This window comes from Bidens hawaiensis, unplaced genomic scaffold (assembly GCF_021521415.1).
Source record: "Bidens hawaiensis isolate Kalapana, Puna unplaced genomic scaffold, B.hawaiensis_p1.1 tig00048745_1, whole genome shotgun sequence".
Taxonomy (NCBI): domain Eukaryota; kingdom Viridiplantae; phylum Streptophyta; class Magnoliopsida; order Asterales; family Asteraceae; genus Bidens; species Bidens hawaiensis.
In genome coordinates, this window is record NW_027498715.1 from 66,306 (window position 1) to 86,702 (window position 20,397).

The 20,397-nt window shown below is 35.0% G+C and overlaps 1 protein-coding gene and 1 long non-coding RNA gene across 2 annotated transcripts; one reads left to right on the forward strand and one right to left on the reverse strand.

The window, feature by feature from the left end:
- Nucleotides 1–322: 322 nt before the first annotated feature.
- On the reverse strand, nucleotides 323–2,834 carry LOC143597633 (uncharacterized). The gene is made up of 5 exons (XM_077076077.1): nucleotides 2,714–2,834; nucleotides 1,986–2,185; nucleotides 990–1,091; nucleotides 868–919; nucleotides 323–782 (listed from the first exon to the last, which is right to left on the reverse strand). Exons 1-5 carry the CDS (start codon nucleotides 2,802–2,804, stop codon nucleotides 664–666), a joined length of 564 nt encoding a protein of 187 aa, XP_076932192.1. The 5' UTR covers nucleotides 2,805–2,834; the 3' UTR covers nucleotides 323–663.
- Nucleotides 2,835–18,295: 15,461 nt separating this feature from the next.
- On the forward strand, nucleotides 18,296–19,969 carry LOC143597629 (uncharacterized). Its single transcript, XR_013146960.1, has 3 exons — nucleotides 18,296–18,493; nucleotides 18,561–18,629; nucleotides 19,848–19,969. It is a non-coding gene; the product is annotated as an uncharacterized LOC143597629 (long non-coding RNA).
- The last annotated feature ends 428 nt before the right edge of the window (nucleotides 19,970–20,397 follow it).

Consider the following 20,397-nt stretch of genomic DNA (forward strand, 5'->3'; position numbering starts at 1 on the left):
TTAAAGACGGGAAGAGCCGTCTCGTTTTGCAACGGTGTTGACTTTAAAGGCATTAGTTGTGTTAGTCATGGTATCACAGCAGGCATTTATACTACTCAACAAACCCTACCTATATCATTTAGACACAAAAAGGAACTGAAAACAATATGAAAGGGAAAAAATATGACTGAGTGGTCATGAGTAGTGAGATCACAAAATAGGAATTAGAGGGAATGAGCGGCGTGGTGGCCCTCATGCACACCCCGTCACAGATAAGGTTGAGGGTGGGGCGTGGTCGACACGGGGCATTATTTGAGCCACATAGGCATCATGCTTGAGCCTCCAGGGTGTATACCCCATATTCTTACCATTCAGTCGTTCACCACTGGCCTTTTCCACACCAACAAACTGTTAAGATTTTACTACGTAATTAGTTATTTTAGTGGTGTCTCCAACTCTATACAAGTTAAATCCTAAACCTTAAACTTCAACTGTACCCTTTTTTCTTAATAGTAACATGATTAACCAAAACAAGACTAATAAAAATGAAAATTGAAATTCTTGCAACAGAAATAAACTTTATCATCATAAAAAGATCACAATCTCTATCCAGTATCAATATAGAGAATAATTGCATATGTAGAAAAACAAGTAAAACCAACACCAACTTAAGGTTCCAAATTGTCAAGATGTAGATCCTCCATAACGGCGCACGAGTATAGCCCGATACAAGGTGCCAACATGAAGAAAGAAAATAAGGGCTATGATGACATCATCCAACAGACCAAGTACTCCAAACAATGCTGTCAAAATAACCAAAACTTTATCAGAAACACATATTTTAGACTTTTAGTCGATTATCGTAAACCTAAAGTTAAAGTAACATGCCTTCGGGTATAATGTCCACAGGGCTAAGCACATAAATGGCAGTTGATATTAGCTGTGTGAAATATCAACAACATTTAACGACAATAAATTATAAATATGAAATTAAAGATTTATGAACTCACAGCCAGATATACTCGTGCTTTAATGACAAACGGGAGTGATCTTTGAGGATCCATAAGTTCTCGAAACAACCTCTTGAGAAGAAATGGAAGGTCTTGTAGTCTCTGCAAAACACAAAAACGAACCATACATTCAGTGAAGAGTTTGTGAACCGTTCGGCGGGAAGCTCGTTTATGTTCGTTTATTCGATAAACAAACGAACATGATCAGATGTGTTTGTTCATTTATTTAAAACAAAGAACATGAACATGTGTCTCGTTTTTATGTTCATGAATTTCGTCTATTTATGTTTGTTTGCTTACATTCATTTATGTTTGTTAGTCCACGTTTGTTTAAGTTCCCTTCGCTTCATTAATTAAGATAATCGCATTCTTTAAGTTCGTGTTTGTTCATTTCTGTTCTTCCCCTTATGTATTGGTTTTAGCTCAGTTATGTTTGTACTATTAAAGAGACCAAGTCATGATTGTACATATTTCCACTTATATTAAATATAAAACATAAAACATAGCATAAACAGAGATACAGTAAACGCACAATCATGAAATGATCTCCTTAATATGTTCGTCTGTGTTCGGTTATGTACGCTCGTTTACGTCCCTGAACCATTCATTTATACTGTTCATGAATGAACATAAACAAACATCAGCATGTTCATTTTCTAACGAACAGGAACAAGAAACCCCCGTATGTTGTTCGTGTGTGATCACTCATTCGTTTGTTGGGTTAAAGTTAAACGAACGAACATGAAAAAGCTCCGTTCGTGTTCGTTTGGTTTGTTTACAAGCCTAGGAAACATTAGTAGCTTCTTTCGTATCATCTTATATAGACAGCATGGATACTAGTTGTTTTAAAAACAAACAGAATACATGAAAAAAACTTATATGAAACATCCATAAAAAATGTAAAAGAAGAGATTCACCAAAAACAAACCATATATATATTATTGATATTACTATAAATATTTACATGTTTTAATTGAAGTGGGATCAAATGAATACCTGAACAAGACCAGTTGACTGTGAACCAAAAAGACGATTATAGGCTTCAATCTTTCTTATGGTTTCGGAAGCTTCGGGATCATGAACTTGTTGAGAAGAAGCTTGACTAGGAACCAATAGAGTGATCTGGCGTCTACAAAGCGGGCATTTACATCCCTGTAATGCTGACCCGTGATTCCAAACTTGTAAAATGCAGTTTCCTATACATTAGATAAAAATAATCATATGACTAGCTATACGCATAACCTTAAATCAAATTCTCATGTTATTCAGTGATGACAATAATTTGAGTAGTGTATATTGTAACATTTGGAGTATGATCATTTCCTACATCATTGATAATTGCCCCACAAAAATATATTTCAATTCTTTGAATATTCCATCAATTCCTCAAAATTGTATAGAGTGCGGTGTTGTAAAAATCGATTCCAGGCGGTGATTAATCGCTGATCACTGGGCTGCCAATGCGATTTAAACTAATCGGTAATCGGTCAAAGATAGTCAAAATCTTTGAAGTATTTGAATAACTATACTTATTAATTCAATCATATTATTAAGTTCAAAAATAAAATTATTATTATTATTATTATATATAAAATTCCAATCGGAATAATTGCTAACTAATAATGTAGTCCCTAATGAGAAAACCCTAAGTTCCTGATCGAACAACAAATTAAACTTGAATGAAGGAAAGAAAAGAGGAAATGGAAGTAGTAATTAGGTTTCACCGCAAAACCAGTGAGAGCAATTGGATTGATGAGGAAGAAGGAAGTTGCCATGGCAGATGGAGCAACACTCGTTTAACGGTGGTCCGTCCATACTCGATTCTTTCTATCCTACTCTTCTCTTTATTATTATGCTTTATTATTGCTTAATGCTCAAGAATTAGGAAAAACGTGCACGTGTCTTCTTCTAATAGGTTATTCATATTGTGTTGTCATGGGGAACACAGGTGTCTTTTTCTGATGAGCTTAATTTTTTAATTAAAGCCAAAATGGTGTTTAAAAGTAACTGAATGAAACTAATCCTATTGTTAAAAATTAATTTGGATTTTAGGGGCTCCGTCCGTCCGGACTAGTGATCGGCTCGGGCTATTTTTAGTCAATGGGGGCCGCGTACGGAGTACCCGACGTTACTTGGTTGGTCGTTCAAAAAAAATAATAATTAGTTCGGATTTTAAGCCGATCTCTCAGATCTTACAATTATTTGTTACCGTTGAAAACCGATTTGTGTAGTTTATAAGTCATTTTTACATACACGGGCTCGATTTTTTAGTATTTGTGGGACCTTAGAATCGACCATATCGTATTCTAAGTATGTATGATCGGTTTGGGTTTGATGAGTTAAAACTTGTTCATTTTCATCGATGTTTGTAATTGGTGAATAAACTTATATAATTTGAATTTTAATAAAAATCAATTTAATAACATCCCCTTAAAGGTAATACATCCCCAATTAAAAAAACAAGTAGTTGATTCTATGGGGGCTTTAAAAGAAACAATGATACATGATGGGTTATGCACGTTGTGGACATGATTTAATTGGCAATGATTATGGTGATTATGAATCTATAATTTGTTGATTTATTTATTTTCTTGTTGAAGTTAAGTAAACGCGTTTCTAATTTTTTCAAAAAATAAATGACAAAAGGTTACAAATTGTCTTCACTCTCAATCTTTTGAAATCATTGTCTTTTTATATAATTAAAGCATCCCAAGTGGAGAACGAGAGGTATCATTAGAGACAAACACACCTTCTGTTGCTTTAGTTCTAGTTCGTTATAATTATGTAATTAGATTAGCTTTCTTAAAGACATCTTCAGTTCCTAGGACCAGTCTCAACGTCATTAGATATTATATTCTTTATAAATACCACATCTTCACCATATATGATGTTATATGTCATATCAAAATTCTATAGATCATCCATATTTCTACATGTTCAATGCTTATGTCAAAGTCCAATTTAAATGGGTAATCAAATATTTACTATTTACAAGGAACTTGACACATATATATGCGTATTGTGACACCCGGCTAAAAATTAGCCTAAACCGTGACTAATATAATATCGATTAGCAATAAAATTTCGTCATTATGAGAAAAATATTTTTTATTAGTGAGTTTCAAAGTCAATAAAAAGTGCAAAAATCGTCACGTAACGAGCCTGGCATGGAATAACCTCGGGTAGCGAGCCAAAAAGTAAATAAATCCTTAAAGGGGCTAAATGATCTCGAAAAATTAAAATACATATTAAAGTAGTCGAGACAATGTATAAACTTAATATTAGAAAGCCCGAATCGTAAAAATTGCAAAATAAGTAACCGAGTGTCGGCGGACGACCCGGTAAGGACCCAGCGTCAACTATTTCCAAATATTAGTTTCTTAGGCTTGTATTATCAAGAATCCAATTTCGTTCAAAGTCTGACAAAAATTATTAGAAATAGGATTCGTTTGATTAGCTAAACTTCGTTAGACGTTAAAACAGAAACTTAAGATTATTGTTTAAACACCTACTCACTAAGCCCAAACCCATGTGCCATCACCCATTGTTTTCTCAAAACCAACACACATGTCACTTGCAATCATTACATAATCATTACTAGCTTCTAGAAACATGTGTTGTAACATTCTCATCCATACACCTTTCACCCCAATGATTAGTCCTAATCATGATGTTGATATGTTGCCTTAATCTCCATCACCCACTTGTCCACACTATCCCTTTCTTTGTCTCTATAAAACCCATGGCACACACACACTCTCTTCACACACAAATTCAAATCACAAACACACATACATAAACAAACACAATCAATAATTAAAAATTATGGAGATATAATCAATAAACAAGAAATATCAAACAAGATTAGGAGGAAGATCTTCACATTCACACCCACCACACTTTCATCTTCATCTTTAGATCTTCAAGAACACAAGTAAGTTTTGTTTATGAGTTGATTTCTTGGGTTAACTATGTTAAATTAGTTGTTCTTGAGTTTGATTGAAGCTTGAAAGTTTGAAATTATGGATGTGGTATGTGTTGGTGGAAGGATTAAACCCACTTACACATGCATACATTTATCTTAAAGATCATACATTGATTGCTAAGCTTGATTATAAGTGTTGTTGAATCTCTTGATTGTTTGTTATACACTTGAATGAATTTGATGTTATGGTTTGTTGTTAGAATGGAGTTTGGATGGATTGATGAATCAAGAAATGATATGGAATAATCTAATTGAAAATAGGATAGGATATATGCTAGAATTAATAGTTGAAACTTGAAAATTAACCAAGATTGGTAAAGTTACTAAATAAGGAAACTTTAATTTAAGAAAAGTTGAAACTTGGATTTTGATGTGAATACTTGTGATATATGTGTTTGATATGTGATGAATGGCAACTTAAAACTAAGATAGGATGCATGATTAAAGGATTGATTAGCTAACACAATAATTGAATTATCAAACAACTTACTAAATAAGGAAACTTTATTGAATGATAAATTGAAAGAACAAAATTGGATAGAACACTTAGGATGCATGAAACCCAATCAAACTAATTGAATGAATTAAACTTATAATTGTACTTAATCAAAGTGGAAAGACTGAATTAGATAGAATTATCAAAAACTAAAAGTTACTATAATAGGAAACTTTGTTAGTTGAACACTTAGGAAATTCATAAATTGATGAACTACTTGAATTTATATATAAATGATGAGATGTTATGATGATTTGAAACTGGACATTTAATCATTAATATGATATTTTTTCATATATGTAACGATAAGCTTGATTAATAACATTATTAAGGTAATCTAAAATACGAACTAGGAACCGAAAAACTCGATTAAGGCATCTTATGAACATATATAGTCAAAACTGCAATTTATGGTAAATTATATGTTATTATATGTGTGTTTAGTTCATATGATGATTAGTATAGATTTGTGTAATTTATTTGACTCGTCGGTAACTTAAACGGTCGAAAATCGGCTTTATAAACAAAACCGACAACAACTCTTAGGGACTGTTTTAGAACAGCCCCTAAAGTTATAAAATTCTCATATGTAACATAAGTTAATATATGAGAAAAGGACGGGATGATAAAACTTAGTCCTAAACGGTTTGTGTCGCGAAAACCAACACGAAAACGTTAAAAAGTTGTTATTTTAAGAAAATATTAACGAAAACAAAAACAAAATATTTTTACAAGGTAACATATAAAACTTGACTAATATATATGTAACAAGTACTTTCCAAGATTTAAAAGTTACGTTTTATGCGAAAAACCAAACGGTTTGTTTTGAACACGAAACCGACAAAAACCGACAAAACCGACAAGAATTATGAAAAATAAAAGATTAATATTTTCTTAAAACTTTTTAGCAACTAAAACTTAAAATATTATTATATATTTTAAGTGTTTATTTATCTGGCTTAGTTATTTAAATAATTGCTAACGGAAAGCCGAACTATGTGTACTCTCTTATTTGTTTATGTGAACACTAAACTAGGATTAATAAACTAAAAAGAGCTTTATATAAAAAACTAAAACCAAGTTTTTATTAACAAAACGTGTACTAATATAGAACACGCAAATTATGGAACGAAAAGCTACAAGCCGTGAGTTTCTCTATCGAACCCCCTCGATTTTTAACTGGAATTGTTTTCAAACCGATATTTAATTCTGTTTTGGGGAAAAGCATATTCTTTATTACATATTGATTTCGTTGATGTTTTATAAAGGCATTTTATTTTACAAATTGGTGTATAATGCGGGATGAGTCTAGTTGGCTAAATAACTGTTAACTGAATTATTAAGGGCACGGAAATATGGGTAGATCTATCGGGGTGACGCCCCCCACTTCCATTCGCGTTGGGTTAAAAGTGGGTATAATTTTGAGTACGGTATGTTTCGAGTTATCAACTGAGATGTCATACGTAATGGTGTATTCTTAGCTAGTCTACAACAGCTCAATTTGTTTAAGAAATGAAATGCCTATTGATTTGTGATGTAATGACGGTAGATCATTACACACGGTTTGGTGTTATAATGGTGGTAAGCCATTATACACGGATATTTTGGATATAATTCGGGGTGTAGTGACGATTACACACGAATTGATATCGGACTTGTTAATTATTTGGATTATGTTTTCGATTCATATATATATATATGGACTATTTTGTTATAAAAGGGAAACTCACCAACACATCGTGTTGATCGATATTTTAATATGCTTTTCAGGTAAAAAAAATATAAGTATGGAAGCTTCGCGAAGAGCGCTGGAAAATTGTGATGTGTGTTTGAATGAAAAATGTTGACTTTATGTTGAACTTGTAAATTGAATAAAAATCGTGTAATATGACACGTGTAATAACTCTGATGGTTAAATAAAGTTCAACTTTCGTTTGAAATATATACTTAAATGTAATTGGCTGAAACGGCGTCTGTCACCGCCCGAAAGACTTGGTCAAAGTCTTCCGATGTTTAAATTAAGATTTTCGGGGTGTGACACATACTAGGTTAGGTACTCGTGTGATACACGGGTTGAACAATGTTAACTCCATAAATAATTGAAAATATAAGTGAATTACATATTAGATTAAAGAAATAAATAAGTAAAGTTACAACTACAAATCAGAAACATATAAATAATTTATAAATCTCTAAAGATATCATTATATACAGCATTTGATATTTTCTATAGTCCCACATATTACACGGGTTAAATAATGAAAACGATATATCATAAATATGTAACTACTTATTATAAATTAGATTACAAGTTATATATAATAAGGAAAATTGAAATTACAATTATAATTCACAAAACTCTAAAGGCTTGGATGTAATGTCCTCAGAAACTTGATATACCCACAAACAATGTTACGGGTTATTTTCAATACGTTGTTCAAAACATTATGCTCAAAATAGTACCTGAAAGTTTAAAACGTTCAAAAATTTAAATAGAGACCACAAGATAAAATGTTTTTACTAAAAATCCATCCTTTTCAAAGTGTATGTGAGTTTGACTTTGACTAAAGTCAAACGTTCATATCAAAATTATACGGGTAGTGTACAGTGGTTATATCAAAAGCTAACACCTTGATATGCTCAACATGTATGCGTGTCGTTATGTTCAACTATTTGTAACTAAGAATTTTCACGTTAGGTGAAGTAACCATATTGATTTTATAATGCGAACTCTGGTCATCTTTCTTTGCTAAGTTTCGTGAATTAAAAGCACAATTAACTTTTAAGAATAGCCTAAATTACAAATTTTAAGAATAAAAAACTACGATTCCAAATTTAACCTTGACATTTTGAATTAAAACTACAATCCCAATAAAAAACTACGATCCCATATTGATTTTGAAATGCGAACTCTAGTCATCTTTCTTTGCTAAGTTTTTTGAATTAAAAGCACCTTAAACTTTTAAGAATAGCCTAAATTACAATTTTTAAGAATAAAAAACTACGATCCCAAATTTAACCTTGACATTTTGAATTAAAACTACGATCCCAATAAAAAACTACGATCCCATATTGATTTTGAAATGCGAACTTTGATCATATCTTTCTTTGCTAAGTTTTTTAAATTAAAAGCACCATAAACTTTTAAGAATAGCCTAAATTACAATTTTTAAGAATAAAAAATTACGATCCCAAATTTAACCTTGAGATTGGTTAACCTCCAAAATTGTTTACTAAAAATTTGGAGCATAATTGTAATTATACTTTTTAATTTTATAATCTTATCTCATGTATACTAATTACTTGTGCAATACAAAATAATATATAATATTTGACCCATCACAATGTTTTAGATGATCAGCATGGATGCAAGTTTAGATTAAAAGAAAATATGAAATGCAGCAACAAAAAAGGGAACCGTCATTTGAAAATAGTGAGGCATAAGCCTGGGTGGTGAGGTGTAAGACATAAATGCAGCAAAAAGAAAAAGGAACATGAAGAGGTAGGTCCCAGCAGAGCCCAGTTGGACACGCAAGACTCACTTTAAAGAGGGACGTCTGCGCAAACACTAACTGGATCTGCAGGACCCACCACGCTCAGAGAGATGAAGACCTTACGCGCAGTACGTCAGCTGTTCCCGCAGGAAAAGCCTCCCAATGGTGAAGTACCCCGCCTGTTCCCGCAGCTGCGGATACAAGCCATCAGGGAAGGCTACCCGCACTAATAGCAAGGCTACACGCACAAGGCACTAACTCTCAATAATTCAGTGTCACCTGAAGAAGGAATGAGCAAGGCGGGAGGGGGAATACTCCCGGCCAAATGAGCCAGTCCGTACGCTTCTGGAAGATCTTTTGTACTATACCTGCCAAGGTATGGACAAAATAGACAAGATCTGACCAAAGCAGCCCATGAACCAATCACAGGGTGACAGCTCACCGACAACAGTACGAGGAGGAGCACCCTCTAGTACGAAATGTCACTATCAGCCGCTGCCTACTCACCAACCCTCATCGTGGCACGTACATAGCCTGTAGTTGGTGGAAAAGGAATAGTACATAGCCGGCCTTGTCACTATCAGCCGCTACCTACCCACCAACCAGCATGGCACGTACGTAGCCCACAGTTGGTAGAAAAGGAATATTATACAGCTGGCTGTACCTGCTTGGAAACCTACCTTCGGCTATAAATACTCCAACACCTTGGAACGGTATCATATCTTATTATCATATCATCTCATATATCTGCTCTAGTCATTTCTCTTAATATACACTTATATTCAAGAGCAATCTAGTCTGATTCTCACGCCGGAGGGTGGTCACAAGGAGGTACCCCCCCTTCTCAGTGACGAGCTCACGGTGTCTGTTTTGCAGGTCATCTGAAAAACAACCATCTTTGCCGGACCTAACCCTCGTGGGAAACATCTATTTAACCCCCAGATTATCCGTAATCTGCCCGGGGTCACTTAGTGTTTCTTCAGAACCACCATTTGAACGACTCAAGAATTTATCCTAATTCCAATTCCCAAAATACCCCTAAGTAGCGTCTTAATTTCAAAATCACTAACACTCAATTCAAACGGGAGTCAACTAAAGCAAAGACGTACCTAAAAGCAATGAAAGATATTGTATTGACTGTTAACGGACATTAGCAGTTTTTTGTTGGCAATTGTATAAACTGTTGTGTAAGTGTAGAAAAATCTTGATTCTAAAAATAACTTTTCCAGCTTCTTAGTGCATAGTAGTTACAAATTATATATATCAATCAATCAATCATGCCCAGTAAAATCCCACCGACAGCAAAGCTATAAGTAGGGTCTGGGGAGGGTGGGATGTAGGCACACCGTACCTCTATCCAAAGGAATAAAGAGGTGGCTTCCAGAGAGACCCTCGGCTCTAAGTACATGTGTATGAAGCAAAATAAAGGAAATCAAAGTTTAACAGTTATATAAAAACTACTACTAATTATAATAATATTAATAGTAAGATCACAGTTTAACAGCTATATAAAAGCTAATAATGATTATAATAATAATAATATATGTAAGGGAAATACCATTATGGTATGTGACCTAAATAAGTTAAGTCTAAGCCCTAAGGTATTCAATTCTCTCTAAAAATCCTTAACTTTAATTCTACTTCTCCACGAATTCCTATCCTCAACCATGTCCTCGGAGAGGTTTAGGTCTATCAAATCATGCCTAATCCTCTCATCCCAAGTCAATTTCGGTCGTCCTCTACCCCTCCTCCCCTCTATAGTAATGTTTTCTACGGATCTAACAAGATTCGTCGTCTGTCTTCTCTTTACATGTCCAAACCATCTCAATCTCCACTCTCTTATCTTGTCTGCTATGTTCGCCACCCCTAATCTCTCGCGAAACACAACGTTTCTTATTCGGTCTAGCCTTGTGTGCCCACACATCCAACGTAGCATTCTCATTTCTGCTACCTCCATCTTCCGCACTTGTGCCTTCTTGATGGCCCAACAATCTGTTCCATATAGCATTGTAGGTCTAACTGCCACCCTATAGAATTTTCCCTTTAGTTTAGTCGGGAAACTCTTGTCGCACAATATACCTGTGGCTGCTTTCCATCTACACCATCCTACCTGAACTCGGTGGGTCACATCACTGTCTAATTCCTCATCGCTCTGTACAAATGATCCTAAATACTTGAACTTCGTTACCTGCGGGACCACCTGCCCTTCAATTGTGATCTGTGCGTCTTCATTGTCGTTTATCCCACCAAAATCACAGTGTAGGTACTCCGTCTTAGATCGGCTAATCTTTAAACCTTTTGTCTCTAAGGTTGTTCGCCACTCCTCAAGCCTCACGTTTAGATCTTGTTTTTTCTCAGCAAGTAACACAATATCGTCTGCGAACATCATGCACCACGGGAGAGTCCCCTGAATCGACTTTGACAACTCATCCAAGACTACTGCAAAAAGAAACGGGCTCAACGCTGACCCCTGGTGAAGACCTACCTCTACAGGAAAGAAACCAGTATCCCCCACTGGCTCACGGCCACTTGTTTCACTCCTGGTATACATATCCATAATTATCTCTATGTATTTCCTGGGCACTCTTCTACCCTCCAAGCACTCCCAGAGCACCTGTCGTGGCACACTGTCGTAGGCCTTTTCTAGGTCAATAAACACCATATGTAGATCACGCTTCTTCTCCCTATACTTTTCCATTAATCTTCTTATAAGGTGTATTGCCTCTGTGGTGGAACGCCCCGGCATGAAGCCAAATTGGTTGACCGTAACCTGAGTTTCTCGTCTAAGTCTAACCTCAATCATTCTTTCCCATAGCTTCATAGTATGACTTAGTAGTTTGATTCCTCGGTAGTTACCACAACATTGGGCGTCCCCTTTGTTCTTATAGATAGGAACTACAACGCTGCTCCTCCACTGGTCTGGCATCTTACCTGATTTGAGAATACTATTGAACAGAGTAGTTAACCAAATGACTCCTTCCTCCCCCAGACACTTCCACACCTCGATGGGTATGTTGTCTGGGCCAACCGCCTTAGACCTTTCCATCCTCCTAAGTGCATCATTCACCTCTTCTCGTGTGATCCGTCGGCAGTAGTAGTTATTCGATTGTTGTCGTTGAAAGTTTGTGTTGTCATGTTCTTCTTGGTAAGCTCTCCCATTGTTAAAAAGATTGTGGAAGTAGGTTTGCCATCTTAGCTTGATGTCCTGCTCCTTGACCAGTACATGTCCATCTGTATCCTTTATGAACTTCACCGGTCCTAGATCTTGCCTTCTACGCTCCCTGGCTTTGGCAATCTTAAACATAGCATGTTCCCCCTCTTTTGTTTCTAGACTTTCATACATCCGTTTAAAGGCCGCCTTCTTTGCTTCCGCCACTGCCTTCTTCGCCTCTATCTTGGCCGTTTTGTAGTTGTCCCTCAAATCCACTCGCTCCTCCTCATTCGTGCACCTCATTAGCTCCCTAAAACATCCTTGTTTGTCCCTTATCTTGTCTTGCACTGCGTCATTCCACCACCAAGACTCCTTATGCCCTCTTGTCTTTCCTGTTGTGACCCCGAGAGTCTCCTTTGCTACTTGGATGATCTTTGTCTCCATAGCTTCCCATATATGAGTTGAGTCCCCATTTAGTCGAGCCCGCGTATGCATAATGAGTTTATCCTTAAACAGTAGGAGATTTTCGTCCTTCAAATTTCCCCATCGAATTCTCGGTGTACCTTTCTTCTGTCGAACAGTCAGCTTATTTCTGAAGGCTATATCTGTCACTAGTAGTCGATGTTGAGTCACAACTGCCTCCCCAGGTATGACTTTGCAGTCCTTCCACCAACGTCGGTCTCCTTGCCTCATCAAAAGGTAGTCAATTTGCGTGTCGCGTCCGCCACTGCTAAAAGTGATTAAATGAGAATCTTGTTTCCTAAAATAAGAATTTATAATACCTAGTTCATGTGCCACAATTAGGCACATGACCTAATTGTGCCACAATAGTAGTTACAAATAGTAGTTACAAATTGTAACTACTATTGTAACTACTAGTAGTTACAAATTAGACAAATTAGGCACGGATTCTATGTGCCACAATAGTAGTTAGAAATTAGACAAATTTAAATACAATTAGGCTAATCTATATCATGTATATTTAAAGACAATTACCAAACAATCTCGCAACCTGGACCTGTTTAAGGAACCTACTTCCCTTTTTTAATCCAAAATGACCCACATCACACATGACCCATTAGTAAAATTCAAGCATTTAATTTAACCGTGTTGACAAAGACTCTTTTATGAATTCCTTGACCAAATTTCTTCATCAACGGATTCTATGATCCAATACCATATTTCCATTGACAATATAATCAACTAATCAAGTAATATGCAGTGCATATATCCATATTCCATAATATATATTTTTAAAAGTCATATTTCATAATATATATTTGTAAAAGTCATGTCGCAAAAAGAAACATACCTTTGCAACACGATGAGCCTTCTTGATGTCTTTCAAACTTGACTTATTTATTACCAACCAGTTTACAACCAGAACGATGCCTGCATATCAGTAACTTTGCTTATTAACTCAAATCTTGATCTGATATGTGCATGCATTTATTAGGCAATTCTATTTTGGTATTGTAAAGAGCATATATTACTATACAAGTGAAAAACCTTGTTAAAGCAAGCACACAAAAATCTTTTTTAAAAAGCAGCTAATAGTAATAATTCTAATGAAAGTGCATTGGAAATTATGTACCTAGAATAAGTGATTAATATTGTTTAAGAAAATCAATTATTACTTAGACATGAACACAAACCCTAAATCTAAACCACAATTAACAAACCAAAAACAAAAGAAACTCAAGATAATTGATCACCAAGAACATAAACCCTAATCCTAATAACTCATACCGGAGCGACAATAAATCGCAAACTAACCAACAACCACAAGTTGATTTCCCAAAACTATCAAAATCTACAATCCAATCACAACACCATAAAATCAATCATCATAAAAATCTCAATAAACAATAATACTAACCAAAATCAAAACCCATATTAACCAAAATCAAAACCCTTCAGATATTGTGAATAAGGAGATGAGTAATCATCGGTCGTGCATTCATCAATTAAATTGTCGGAGAGGAAATCGAACATAGCCTCACGATTGTTTGTTCATCGATTGAATTGCAAAAGAGAAAAACCTATAGCCTAGCCTTGAGAACAGGAACAAAAGGAATTGTGAAGATGATGCGTGGAATAAGAAAAGAACAGAAAAAATAGAAAAATAGGAGGAAAAAAACCCTAAATAAATTATGGGTGGGAAAATATAACTCTGGGTGATTGTGAAGAGGACAACTGTCCTATATAGGTTTCCTTTATTATACAAGTTAGATTAGATGCTCGACCTTGTTTGTCAACAATTTCATAAATTTTCACTTATTGTGATCTTCTACTCTAATCAAACGGTAAAACCAGAACACATGATTCCAACCATTTCAATGTTGTGTTTTCTATCCTCTTCTAATAGTTTCAATGATATGTTCAATAAGTTATGAAGTTTTTTCTATGGTAAAAAGAACCACATGGCATCTTATAGGAAAGAATTGGTGTCAAGGTTCAAAAACAACATTAAAATATCTATTGGCATATACAAAATTTATTTATACAATAATAAACCACATAAAAATAAAAATAGAGATAATAATCCGAATACTTCAATAAAGTTAGTTTCATTATAAACTTAATTAGTGAAATATGTTACATCATTTTTGTAGGATCATGTTGACCTAAAACTACACGCTTATATGTAAAATGTTTAATCAAACTGAATAATAAACTAGATCATTTGGTGAGCAAAGGTGTTCATCGGTTTGATTTGCAGTTTATTCAGTTTAATTTTTTCAATTTTGATTTTGATTTTAATTTGATTGTAAAAAAATTATAAACCAAACTAAAAAATAAATGTCTAATCAAAACAAACGATAAACTCCCTGCTAATGCCGAATTAGTTTTAGCCAGTGTAGGTGATTTAAGTCCACTTGTTTAAAAAATAAATATAATTTAGATGAAGAATGTTGGTAAATGATCATTGGCTCAGTTATCAAATGCTAATTGTGTTAAATATGAGACAAGTGATGTACCAAGGTTCTAACCACAAACAGGGGCAGACCTACTGCTCGGCTACAGGGGACGGCCGACTCATACGAAAAAAATATATTTAGTTGTATATATATGTTAGAATTCATACCGACCCCTGTAGAATATTGAAAAGAAAAGGAAGGGGAAACATACCATAAAGAAAAGCTGAAAAATTGATCACCAGAAAACTAAACTACAACCAACAATGTAAACTTGTGAAAAAGATGGTCATAGGTTAAACTAGGAACATTTTGGTAATTTAAGTTATCTATTACTGTACAACTTTATGAAATTATTTATTTTTGAAAAATTGGATTTTAATAATTCAAACTATCAACCATTAGCCAATAATAATCTCAATTATCACTTTGATCAATGGCAATCCAAACTTTCAGTTTTGTTATCATTAACAATCACGATAAGAAACATAGTTAACCCGTTAATATTTATGATGTAGCGTATGACATGACATTCACTTATAATTTTTCAGTTTAGTTGGACATTAATTTTAGAGAAAATTACTAGAATACCTTTATTACTAATAAAGTTAAAAATTAGTATTAATATATGATAATTCTAAGGGCGCCCTGCTTGCGGTGCGCGCGTATAATGTATAATTCTAAGGGAACCCTCGGGTGGGCAAAAGTAAAATTGCACTAATTTTGACGTTATTTTACAAATCTCGTGAAAATAACGTTAAAAGTGGCGGAAGGTTAATCAGGAATCATGTGGTGACGTTAATAGCCGAAAGACAAGTGCACATGCACCAATCAGCCGGTGTCCCGATGATTGAGTGCTATGTGCTTTATGTCCAAGGCTTGATGCAAAACTACTATCGAGCCGGGGGTCTCACCGGAAGCAGCCTCTTTAACCCTATGGGATAGAGATAAGACTGTCTAAATCTTACCCTCCTCAAACCCTACCATAACATTGCTATTGATGGGATATAGTGATGATATGATAATTCTAAAAAAGGAGGTCAACTATCATCCGGTCACTTCATCTCGTACGCAACCACAACCACCAACCATCTCTCGCTACTAACCACCACCACCACTTCCAGTGACCCCACTGAAACCGGTCATCTCCTCACCCGCATAAAAATCGCGACCTTCTATGTCCCAATCATTTTTTCGTCCAGACTCTACCAAATTACAACTAGTTGAATTTAATTCTACCAAAACTGAATGAACTGGTTATTATCTATTTAAAGGTTTTTACCATAACATCATAAATAGTTTCTTGTTAAGGCTTTATCTGACAGCTCTACCGAATCCGACTAAGTGTCTACTAATTGGCATCAACAGATTATTCGCCGGTACCAATAGCCATCGGTGACCAATTCCGGCAGCGAGGTGACGTCAACGGTTGTAGTTATTGCTGACATCTCTTAATTGAATTGGATTTACGTCTGACAAATTCGTGGATATGAGAATTTGGGGCGTTCGCGACAACCAGTGCCAGTGACGAACTAATGGTATCTGGTTATTGGATATTTTGGCCTGCGAAAAGGTTTTAGAACCGCTGTGAATTGAACCGACGTACTCCCAAAATGGTGGTGTTTCTAGGTGTTGTCAAAAGAAGAATAAATTGGGAGGGCTATGGCGGCGGTGGCCGGTTGCCAATGGTGGCAATGGTGGTGGTCGGATTTAATGGAGTTGGAGGTGTTGGTTGTGGGTGTGTTTTAAGAAAGAGATGGAGAGAGAGAGAGAGAGAGAGAGAGAGAGAGAGAGAGAGAGAGAGAGTGTATTGTAGCAGGTGGATGGTTTAGATTTTTATTTTTTTTAATATAAAGGGAATTCTGTATTTTTTTTTTAAAATTAACAGGGTTAACTATTTTTTTAACCGGAATTGTTAATGGTAATAAAACTGAAAGTTAGAGTTGTCATTGGTCAATGTGATAGTTGAGATTATTATTGGTCAATGGTTGATAGTTTGAATTATTAAGATCCAATTTTCTTTTATTTTTCATACATATAGCTTATTTGAAGCTTGATTATCAATATGTAGTTATCATCAACTACATATTAAGTCTTCGAAGCTCTTATTAAAAAAAATATTATAATTTATCTAAACATTTATTAAAATTTATGTTCTTCTTTTCATATAATATTTGATATTTGTTTTTCTTTTGTATAAATTAGAAGTTTAAAACTAAATATTTTATTAGCCCGACTCGATTCGAGTTGACCCGACCGAAACGGCTGAACCGGACAACAAAATTATATAGTGATTTGACCCGACCCGATAGCCGAACCGGTGAGAAAATAACTGAGTACCGACCTAGAAAATTTTTACCCTGTGAGAAAATTTCCAGGGTCCATCACTGACCATACATGTGACAAGAATTTTATAAGAACTTCGTTCAATTCAAAAAGTGTATGCCACAAATTGAGAAGAACACTATTGCTTAAGAATTTGATCTCAAATAAGATGCAGGGCCGGCCGGGGTGTGTGCGAGCCGCACCTTCGACCGAGCACGTAATTTTTGGGAGCTAAAACTTTTTTTTATGTATATATATAGTTATCGGTGAATGATATTGAATCAGACGGCACCGTCAATTAGTCGATTTAGTAGTTAATTATGGTGTTTAAAGCACACCGGAAAATTAGCCTCACCGGAAAAATACGTCGAAAATTGAACAGGTTTTAAGGAGGAAGAGGACTCAAAATCAGGTTTTAAGTAATGGCAAAAATGGTCCATGTACTTTATTTTATAATTAGTCTATTATTTACACATTCACCCAATTTAGTTTTGTTTTAATTATACCTCACACTTAACTTAATAACTTTTGATTCAACAACAGTCAACATACCATTTCGACAATTAATCTTTTAGTGTTTAGAAAATTGGTGTATTACATTAATAGTATATTTTTGTTATGTTTATTGTTATTACATTAATTACCGTTTATAAATATTTGCTTATATTTTTCGTTTTTTGAAAAGGTTTATGGGTCTTTTTTTCGACTCAGCCCGAGGTATTTAAATTTTCGGATACCCCTAAGAACCAACAGTATTGACACTGATACGTGGGGTACAAAGGCTTCCACGTAGCGTTTTAAACGGTAAAAACCAATGATGAACTAATAATGGCCAAAAATCACACAATTTATGATATCATCCACTGGAAATGAGTTGCAGAAGTACTAGTACCACCACCATCAATGGATTCACGTCAATTGCCACTCTCACTCTCACTCATCTCTTCGTCTCCCCAATTCACTACTAACAAGATGCTCAATTGCCAACACTAATTTGGTTAATAAGTTCTTCCGGCGTTTAGATGCAAAACCACCCAGATTGGTTGCTTCGAATAATAAGAAGAAATTAGGAAGTGGGTTTAAAGTGTATGCGGGTTTCTTACAACTCCCACTGCTTCCGTTTCCTTCTGATCAGGTAGGTAGCTATTTGATATTTGAAGGTTACGATTGATGGTAATTTCAAGATGTGTGTTTGTTTGCAGGTGCTTGTTCCATCTGAAGCCAAGACACTTCACCTGTTTGAAGCAAGATACTTGAAGTTACTGGATGAGGTACTAGTAAATTACTATTATTCACTCGCCTTTGCGTGAGTGCCTGATTAACCTATTCATATTTAACGTTATATTGGACACCCAGACAATTGACCTATTTATTATTAGAGAATATTATATAATATATTATTAGAGTTTTAGTATTATAGTGTTATCATGTTTCCTTATATTTATCTCTCTTGTAACTCTATATATAGTTGATCAATAATACATTATATATTACGAGGTTTTCATTATTCTACATGGTATTAGAGCCTTAGGGTTCTGGCCTGTTTCTTTTTCTTCTTTTTGTTCTTGTCCTGCCCCGGGGACGTTTGTACATACATAATATATTACTTTCTGGTTGGTGTTCCATCTCAGATTTACGCGCCTACGGACCATAGTAACCGACACCGATGCCGCCGGTTTTCTTCCCATTCAATTCCAAGTCACAAATTGCTTCGGCAACCAGCGATTTCTTTTATTTTCACTATTTTTATTTTGCTTTCTCTATTTTTCTTTTGTTTTGATCAAGATATAAGTGGCCTACGGGAAACAATTTTTAAATAATCTATTGATCTTTAGCTTTCTTTTTCTTTGTATATCTAGTTTTTTTTTCCATTCACTTAGATTCTTTTCCTTCGTAATTTTCTAGCCATTTTTTTCCATCATTAATTTCATTAAAAAAAGTAGTTTTTATTTATTATTATGTTGCCGTTGTGCTGTAAAGTCGTTGCTTCGGCTGACTCAGTTTTAACTCCTGCAGTTGCAGTCGAAGCTCAAATCATTATGCCTATCCGCCGCCTGACTACGGTCAAGACGCTGCCGATCTTCTTAGATCCTACAACCGATCTAGCTCTTGTTCTACGTGACAATCGATCGTGTGTCTACACAAGCTTTGCGCTCCAGTCTGAGCGTCTGATTTCCTACCGCTCTGATTGCGGGGGAATATTAGAGAATATATTATTAGAGTTTTAGTATTATAGTGTTACCATAGTTAAGAGATTGTATTTGATTATGTTTCCTTGTATTTATATCTCTTGTAACTCTATATATAGTTGATCAATAATACATTACACATTACGGGGTTTTCATTATTCTACACCATTCATATTCTAAATGCATCAATTGGGTTGTAATCAAGTTTCACACTTGTAAAGCGGGTTGTTATAAATGGGTTAAACGGGCCATCAACGGTTTGACGGATCCCACATGATTTGAATACGTGTGTGATTCTAGTGTTTGCTATGAAAGAAGAAACTATTTGTGCACTTTGTGTTGGATCCCATTTCTGTGAGTTCCACGTCAAAAGAAGCATCGTTTACTGCTAGATATGCTTGTTTGGTTTTTATAGACAAGGTAATTAACTTCAAATATTTATTGAATCTTCATTTTATCATTTTTTTTAGTTAAACTCATTAGCCCCTCAATGTTGCGACAGGTTGAACTGTTGGATTTAATGGTCGTTTCGGGTCAAGTCAACGCGACCGACCCGAATGTGACCCGGACTGAGTTACACCGGGGGTGACGAGATAAAGGCCTATTTAAACGTTAATTAGGCTCGGCGCAATTAATTAGATGGACAGGATATTGGACAAGGCTTTGTTTTGTTAATTGGGCTCAAGCCCAGTTGGTTTAACTTGCTTAAACCCTACTAATAATACTATATATATACAATATGATATTATTATTAAAAAATAACCTTTATAAACAAAACCCTAGCTTCCAAAAAGAATCCGACGCCGAATTCCGGCCAATCGGTTTTCCGGCGAGACCTTTTTGGCCGCCG